Here is a 9,045-nt window from a genome sequence, read left to right as displayed (position 1 = left end):
CCACCTCACATCCTTCTGCCTCTGGCCGCGGCGTGGCTCGCCCTCCCCTTGAGTCCAGCTGTAGCACATCTGGAAGGACAGTTTCCCCCTTCCTCAACTCCTTCCTAACCGCCCAGAGGTCCAGAGCGCCCCTCCCCAATTCTCAGGACATCTTCCCCTTGAGCAAGCCACAGACTGGCCCTGGACTCAGTTTCCAACGAATTTGAGGCCCCTCGTGGGCTCTGGGAGAGAAGTCGAACAAGCTGCTCAGGAGACCTGGGGCCCCTGGAAACCCTGACTTTTCCAATCAAATTTATTTAAGGCCCTGTGGCCAAAGGGTCACATTCCCTCCCCCTGAGAGAAGCCAGTCTCTCCTCTTCCCTCTCCAGTGGCCTCTGAGGCCCCATTTCCCCTCTGCAGTATTCCTGTGGGATCAGGGGCTGCCGGGCCCACTCCCTTGGCCTTGAGAATTCGCCTCCCTCCACCGCTCCCCACACACACACACACACACACACACACACGCACACACACGATTTTTTTTTTTTTTTGCATTCTTTGCCTTACAGAGAACTTAAAGTCCAGAAAAGGACTGGAAGGGAAGGGCCCTCGGGTAGGACCCCAGTACAGGGGGCCCCTGGACGTCGGCGCCTCCCTCATACCGCCGGAGAATTGAGCTTGGCATTCTGGGTGACAGCCTCTTCCCCCACCCCCGATTGGTGGAGCGGGAAGGGCCGGGTTGGCTGTGTCTGCCCGGAGCGGAGGGAGGAGATTAAGGCCCCGGCAGGTGGAAGGAGTTGGGCTTCGGCTGGAGCCCGCAGGGAGCGGTGCTTCTTCGATAGCCCTGGGGCTACCAAGCCCATTCCCCAAGCTGCTCCGGCAGTTGGAACGGGAAGTGCGGACCTAGCCAGGAGAGCCGGGAGGCTTCCTAAGGGAGGAGGTTTCCGTTCGCCCTTGGGATCCAGAGGCGGTCGTGTTTTGGACGGAGGATGCGTTTCTGCATTTGGGGGTTTCCTCTCTGTCCCTTTTTAAAGTAACAAAAAAAGTTGTCTTCAGCGCCATCGCTGTCTCTTCCCACTTCCTACCAGCCCTCCCTCCCCACATTCCTACACCCGCCTTCCACCTAGCCCGGCCTGCGGACGGCCTCCTCAGGCTATTCAGAGACGGGGCTGAGAGAGAAGCAGAGATGGCCCCTGCCACTCATCCCTCCCTTCTCTTTTTAGTTGCTTGACAGAGACAGAGACAGAGGCAGAGGCAGAGAGACACAGAGAGACAGAGACAGAGAGAGGGAGAGAGAGAGAACTAGCCTTGACCCCTGGGTCATGTACATATCCATCCTTGGCCCCTCTGCAAAGATCAGGGGGCGTTCAGGAATCACCTTTCCTCATGGAGGGGCTCGGAAGGTCACCCCTGTGGCTGAGCAGAGAACTGGCTGCCCCTCAGCCTCAGCTTCTCCTCCTGGACTGCCGGAGCAGGGAACTCTATGAGTCGGGCCACGTCCAGGGGGCTCTTAGTGTGGCCCTGCCAGCCCTGCTGCTTCGGAGGCTGAGGAAGGGAAATTTGTCTGTGTGCTCCCTGCTCCCCAGCCCCCTGCACCAGCAGCGGCAGCCCCAGCAGCCACTGCCGCTGCCCCCGCTGCCCATCCTACTATATGATGAAGGCCGATGTGTCGAGGAGGAAGAAGCCGAGGCGGCCCAATCAGTACTAGCCACCTTGCTCCAGAAGCTGCAGGAGGAAGGCCACCCTGCCTACTACCTACAAGGTAGGTGCCCGGACCAGGGCAGCCACCAGGGGTGGGGGCTGGGGGGCTGGTGCCTCGAGGAGCTTTGAACTTCCCTTCCAGGGAATGCTAAGGAAGAGCTTTGAACCCTGGCTCCGCGGCCATTGACTGAACAGGACTCCGCTTCCTTTGGAAGAGAAGAGAGGAGACCCTGTGCCCTGGCTTGCCCTGGCTTACCCTGTCTCCCTTACAGGTCACAGAGCAAAATCCCTGGCAGACCTTGCTTAGGCTCCTAGACCAAGGCTCCCTCTACCCTATCCAGCTTGCCAGATCTTATCTCCCTAATTCTGTTTTTTCAGGACTGTACCCTGCTCCAGCCCACTCTGCCCAGACTTGCCCCTCCCAGCTATGGCCTAGAGGGAGGTTTTCCACAAGAAATTGAAATCAGCTGTCCTTTGCTTAAATCAGATTTCTGAAAAATCAAATTATAGTTTAAATGCAAAGGGGTAGCAGGCAACTTAAAGGAATCCTGTTCTAGGCCTTTCTCTAAAGTCAAGAATCCTCGGATAAATCGAGGCATCACCCCCTAATTTTCTGATCAGGGATCTGGACTTTCATACAAGGTGCATTTTTGCCGGTCTACAATGGGTGAGGAAGGAGTAGGGTGTTCCCACTGATCCGATCTTCTGATTTCCCTCTGTGTGGTATATCTGGCATACCAATCGCATCCCAGAGCTGGAGGAGGCCTTAGAGCTCATTGAGGTCAACCTCTTCGTTTTGCAGCTGAAGATATCGGGGAACAGAGAGGTTAAATGACTTGCCCCCATTCACTCAGCTAGTAAAACTTCCTGACTCAAGTCAGTTGCCCCATCCACTATGTCATCTCTATCATTTCATCTGATTCATGAGGCAGTCACTAAGAGGGGATATGCTTATGGTAGCAAGGGTACCCAGTTGGATGGAGCTGTGGGACAGTAACTTTATATGCAGTGGGGTCAGGGGAGAGAGTCAGCAATTGAATAATAATGCCACTGATCTTGAGTGATCCTTTCCAGGCAGTGTGCAGAAAGGTAAGGCACTCTATTGAGACAGTAGCTGAGCTGCAGGGCTCTAGTGTTCTTTCAGATTTCTCTCTGTTCTGACTGGCTGTAACTGCTGATCCTCTGGGGGGAAGAGGGGCAAGGAGGAGTTTGTGTGCTATGTCTGCCTTTCTCAAGAAGATTGTTTCTAGGCTACTCCAGAGCGTCAAATAAGATCTAAACAATGATGAAGTTCAAGTATATCACGGAGTCAGCCTAGACCTGCAAATCTGATCCTCAGAAACTAAGTTCAGTCCCCTCTTCCTAGAGAAAGGTTGCTTGACAACAGAATATAGAAATAGATATAGGCATAGACATAGATATACACAACACAGCTAGATGGCACAGTGAATGCTGGGTCTAGAGTTAAGAAGGCCTGAATTTAAATCTGGTCTTGGACATTTCCTAGCTGTGTGACCCTGAATAGGTCACTTAACCCTATTTGCCTCAGTTTCCTCATCTGGAAAATGAACTGGAGAAGGGAATGGCAAACTACTTCGGTGTCTTTGCCAAGAAAACCCTCCAAGAGAGGTTAAATCACAGAGTCAGATGCAACTGAAACTACCAAACAGCAATAACAAATATATATATGTATATTTATAAATATGTGTGTATGCATACTTGACAATAGGCATTTATAGGCATATGTATATACACAGACACATGACGACAGATATTTTATATGTATGTATATATGTACAGACATATATATATAGCTGATATCTACATGTATGCATACCCATAGTTATGAAATGCCATATTTTAAAAAAAACTTTGACAGCAATATTCTAGAGAGCCACAAGGTGGTGATGTGCCCCCCCACCCCAAGATGATAGAATTTTTTTTTCTCTGTAAAATAGATGTTCCTATTTCCCAAAGAAGAAAGTTAAGGATTTTCCCCTTTCGTGAATAGCACGAAATAGAAAATTTTAGGAACTTTTATGTTCTAAACTTGAGGCAGACATTAAACTGGTTAATGGGGTTCGAGCAGTATTTACTAAGGGCTTCAGTCTTAAGAGCTGAATTCCATCACCCCCACCCTCAAAGGGAGCCATCTTCATCGGTATTCAGATGGCTGTAGCTTCCCGTGCTGGCTCTTTCCAACATCCCTTTTCTTAACTGGAACCAAACATCACTACGATCCAATATGGTTATTGCTTGTTCGAGCTGTTCAATTTAACAAGCACCGCGTGAGGGTGTGCTATGTGCAGAGCTGTGCCCAGGGCAGGGGGAAGTTCCACATGTTAAGAAATTATTTCTCTTTATTATATGAGGTCTCTGACCTCATGGAACTTAGAGTCTAGACCTAGGATACTCTTCATATACAAATACCTCAACTGTACAGTTATGCGTAAGTGAATAAGGGAAGTCCAGACCCAAAGTGCTATGTGGGATTTGACGGAGGGGAGGGTGGTTAAGAGGTCATTTCTAACTGGGAGGGATCCAATCCTATAAATACTTACTAAATGCTCACTATATAGGGACAGCTAAGCAGTTCAGTGGAGAGAGCATCAAGACTTGGAGTTGGGAGGACCTGGGTTCAAATCTGGCCTCGGACATTTCCTTTTTGTGTGACCTTGAGCAAGTCATTTAACACCCATTGCCCAGGCCTTACTGCTCTTCCGCCTTGGAACTAATACTTTTATCAATTCTAAGACAGAAGGCAAGGGTTTAGGGGCAGCTCAGTGGGAAAAGAGCCAGATCTAGAGATGGGAGGTTCTGGGTTCAACTGTGACCTCAGATACTTCTTAGTTGTGTGACCCTGGGAAAGTCATTTAACACCCATTCCCCAGGCCTTACTGCTCTTCTGCCTTGGAACTAATCATACTTGTATTGATTCTAAGACAGAAGGTAAGGGTTTAGGGGCAGCTCAGTGGAGAGTTTGCCAGACCTAGAGATAGGATGTCCTGAGTTCAAATATGACTTCATATACTTCCTAGCTGTGTGACACTGGTCAAGTCACTTAACCTCAATTGACTAGTCCTTGCCACTCTTTCGCCTTGGAACTGCTATTTAGTATTGATTATAAGACAGAAGGTAAGGATTTGGGGGGAAGGAAGGTAAGGGTTCAAAAAATTCATCGGGAAACAGGTATTTGAGTTGAGCTTTAGGCTAAGTTTGAACTGAACAGAGAATGAGAGTCATGGAGGGCATTTCAGGCATAGGGCACAGTGTGGAGGAAAGACATTGAAGTGAGAAAACACGAGGTGTATTTGGGGGAAACATCAAATCATATTTGGCTTGAACAGAAGCAATCAAGGAAGCAGAAGCAGAGAAAGTGGAAAACATAAAGTGATGCCAATTATAGAGCACTGAGCCTGGAGTCAGGAAGACCTGAGTTCAAATCTGGCCTCAGACATGTAAGAGTTGTGCAACCCTGGGCAAGTCACTTAACCCTGTTTGCCTCAGTTTTTTAACCTGAAAAATTAACTGGAGAAGGAAATGGCGTACCTCTATACCCGTGGTGGCGAACCTATGGCACATGGGCCAGAGGGGGCACTCAGAGCTCTCTCTGTGGGCACTCCTGCCATTTGCCCCAGCACAGAGTTCGCCAGAGTTCATTACTAGAAAGCCAGAGGGATGTGGGGCCAGGCTACTCCTCTCCCCCCTCTCTGTGCAGTTTGCAGTTTGGGTACTCGGTCTCTAAAAGGTTCACCATCACTGCTCTATAGTATCTTTGCCAAGAACACCCCAAATGGAGTCACCAAGAGTTGAACGCAACTGAAACGAGTGAATGACAACAAGGTGCCTTCCAGCTCAGTCTGTGATACTACTCCAAACTCTCAAATAGCTCCCTCTTTCTTATACATAAAGTCCAAACTCCTTTATCTGGCATTCAAAGCTTTCTACGACCTTTGTTGTTGCTGAGTCACTTCTCAGTTGTGTCTGACTCTTGGTGACCCCTATTTGGGGTTTTCTTGGCAAAGATCCTGGAGTAATTTGCCATTTCCTTCTCCAGCTCATTTGACAGAGGAGGAAACCGAGGCAAACTGGATTAAGTGGCTTGCCCAGGGTCACTGATTCCAGGCTCTCTATCCACTGCTCCACCTAGCTGCCTGGAAGGTACCTTAGAGTTCATTGCATCCAGCCCCCTTATTTTACCAATGAAGAAACTAAGGCCAGAGAGATAGGTGACTGTCCCCAGATCGCCAAGGAATTGAACCCAGGCCTGGGTTTGGCATGGCACCACGCTGAGTAGAGGAGTGAAATGACCAGATCAATACCCGCATAAGAAAGGTCCCTCTCCTACGCGACCGCTTTGCCAAACCCGAGGAGTTGGTCAAATACACTTAACAGGACTTTACTAGTCAGAACGGAATCTTTCTCTGATGACTCAGACCTCGGCCAGCCTCTGTGCCCCTCTTTGAATGTCAGTGATTGCTGTTCAGGAGTGGAAAAAGAATTCTGTTTATTTGTACCGTTGATTTGATTATCGGCATTCAGGCCCCAGTAAACTAGGGTTGACTGGGTTGGGGCTGTGCTTATGGGAGGGCGCACCTGTAATCAGTAACACGGGAAAATTCCCAGCTTTGCAATAGACCATATTAGAGGGAGAAGAAAGGAGGGACGATAGCGCCCACTGGGTGTAGGATGTTCCAGGCATGGGAGAAAGCAAAGCATTGGATCTGCGGTCTAAGTACATCGAATCTCCCTAACATGTGGTGCCTGAGGGGGCGGGGAGCTAGATGGCTCAGTGGATTGAGAGCCAGGCCTACAGATGGGAGATCTTAGGTTCAAATCTGGCCTCAGACACAAATCTGACACAGACAGAAGGTAAGAGTTTGCTGAGGACCGTGGACCTGTCATTCCTCTCAGGCTGGACACTGTGGCTCTTTTCTTTTTTAACCCTTACCTTCAGTCAATCTTGAGTATCAATTCTAAGGCAGAAGAGCAGCAAGGGCTAAGCAATTGGGGTTAAGTGACTTGTCCAGGGTCACACAGCTAGGAAGTCTCTGAGGGCAAATTTGAACCCAGATCCTCCCAACTCAAAGCCTGGTGCTCTCTCTACTGTGCTACCTCGCTGTGATTCTTAATGTGACCTAAAATCTCATTAGCATTGGGACTAACAAGCCTTACACACCTACCCTCTACTGAGTATGTAGGATGTGAAAACTTTTTTCCAATGAATCCATACTTAGACCCAGTGCTCTAATTTTGTATTTGTGAAGATGGTCCAGGAGGAGGCACCTAATGAAGGGTCATTCTTATCGATGAGCCCATCAGGATCTTCAGGAACACCAACTGATATCCAAAGTTGAGAGTCCCTCCCAGCCTAGCATTATCTGAAAAAAAAGCTTTCCCCCATCAACTGGTCTATTAATCCTGTGGAAGAAGGCAGTGAAGTTGTCTGGCATGATCTAGTCTTGATGAAGAAAGGCTGATTCTCCAGGATCACTGCCTCCCTTTCTAATCATCACTAGCCATCCCTTTAACAACACCGATTGGATTTTCCCCCCGGGAATTGAAGTCAAATTCACTGGCCTCTAGCGAGTTCCACTCACTTCTCTCCTGAAAACCCAGACAGCAACTGTCCTTCTGAAACCTTGTCTCATCTTCCTTATTCTAGAGTCCTTTTTTAACCCTTACTTTCTGACTTAAAATCATTACTGGGTATTGGATTCCAAGGCAGAAGAGCAGGAAGGGCTAGGCAGTGGGAGGTGAAGTGACTTGTCCAGGGTCACTCAGTTAGGAAGTGTCTGAGTCCAGATTTGAACCCAGGACCCCCTGTCTCTAGACCTGGCTCTCCATCCACTGAGCTACCCAGCTGCCCCCAGCGGATCATTCTTTGGCAGATGGCACCCACTCTCACTAGCCAAGTCTCCATTCCCAAGTTACCAACTTCCTGCTGGATTTCTCCACCTTCGTCTTCCATAGGCATTTCCAACCCCACAGCTCCAGAATGGAATGGAGGGCATTTTAGCCCCAAAGCTGCCCTTCTAGGCCTTCTACAGACCCCCCTGTTTCTGTAGGGAAACCATCACCTCCCAGTTACTGAGCCTCCAGCCCAAGCATTGGTATGCACTGTGTGCTGGGGATGCAAAGATAAGGGCGAAGGATTTCCTGCCCTCAGGGAGCTAACACTTTATCAGGGGAAGCAGCATATAGCTGGCTAAGCAGACACCAAATAGATACAAATATGCACAGTCAATACATTTCATGTGGAGGCGAGGAATTAAGAAGGAAAGAACAAGGATTTTTAGGGGCCTGAAATAATCCAGGTACTGAGATGAGTTCTATAATAATAATAATAATAATAATAATAATAATAAGGGGGAGCTGGGTGACTCAGTGGATGGAGAGCCAGGCCCAGAGATGGAAGGACCTGGGTTCTAAATCTGGCCTCAGACGCTTCCCAGCTGTGTGACCCTGGGCAAGTCACTTGACCCCCATTGCCTAGCCCTTACCACTCTTCTGCCTTGGAGCCAATACACAATATTGACTCTAAAATAGAAGGTAAGGGGCTAAAAAGGTTAAAAGTATACAGGTGGCTCAGTGGATAGAGAGCCAGGCCTAGAGACCAGAGGTCCTGGGTTCCAATCTGGCCTCAGAGACTTCCTACCTGGGTGACCCTGGGCAAGTCACTTGACCCCTATTGCATAGCTCTTGTTGCTCTGCTTTCCTACTTTAAAATCAATACACAGGGGGCAACTGGGTAGCTCAGTGGATGGAGAGCCAGGCCTAGAGACGGGAGGTTCTGGGTTCAAATCCGGCCTCAGACACTTCCCAGCTGGGTGACCCTGGGCAAGTCACTTGACCCCCATTGCCCACCCCTTACCACTCTTCTGCCTTGGAGCCAATATACAGTATTGACTCCAAGATGGAAGGTGAGGGTTAAAAAAATAAAAATAAAACCAATACACAGTTTGGATTCTAAGGCAGAAGGTTAGGGTTTGTTTTTTCAAAGCACATAGTAGGTGCTTAAAAGTGTCCGTTGAATCAAACAGCCATTCCTTTCTAGTGTGACTTTGGCCGCCACGCAGCTAAAGCTGTTCTCCATCCAGTCATTTATTCCGTGTAACTGATGGCTGCTGTCCCCATCAGAGCTGTCGTCATATAAATCCAGGGAAGGGTTCTCAACCTTATTCCCGTGATTTCATTGATGTAGGGAAGCCATGATGAGGAAGGTCACCAAAGCGAAGCAGCCGCTCTTCTGCAATGTATAGTCCTAGAACACTGAGTGCAAAGTTAAGTAACTTGCTCAAGGTTACTCTGCCAGCACATGTCAGAGCCGGGCCTTGAACCAGGCATTCCTGCCTCCAAGGCCAGCGC

General features: G+C 48.9%; 1 protein-coding gene across 1 annotated transcript in view; it reads left to right on the top strand.

Annotated features, from left to right (window-relative positions):
- Positions 1-1,362: 1,362 nt before the first annotated feature.
- Positions 1,363-9,045, top strand: part of DUSP9 (dual specificity phosphatase 9) — a 12,597-nt gene continuing 4,914 nt past the window's right edge. The window contains exon 1 of the mRNA XM_044682907.1: positions 1,363-1,738. Within this exon, the coding sequence (XP_044538842.1) occupies positions 1,363-1,738 (376 nt within the window). The remainder of the gene's footprint in view (positions 1,739-9,045) is intronic.

The sequence above is a fragment of the Gracilinanus agilis genome, chromosome X (assembly GCF_016433145.1).
Source record: "Gracilinanus agilis isolate LMUSP501 chromosome X, AgileGrace, whole genome shotgun sequence".
NCBI lineage: Eukaryota > Metazoa > Chordata > Mammalia > Didelphimorphia > Didelphidae > Gracilinanus > Gracilinanus agilis.
The sequence above is the reverse complement of the archived record's forward strand: the minus strand, read 5'-3'. Positions and strand labels throughout refer to the sequence as shown.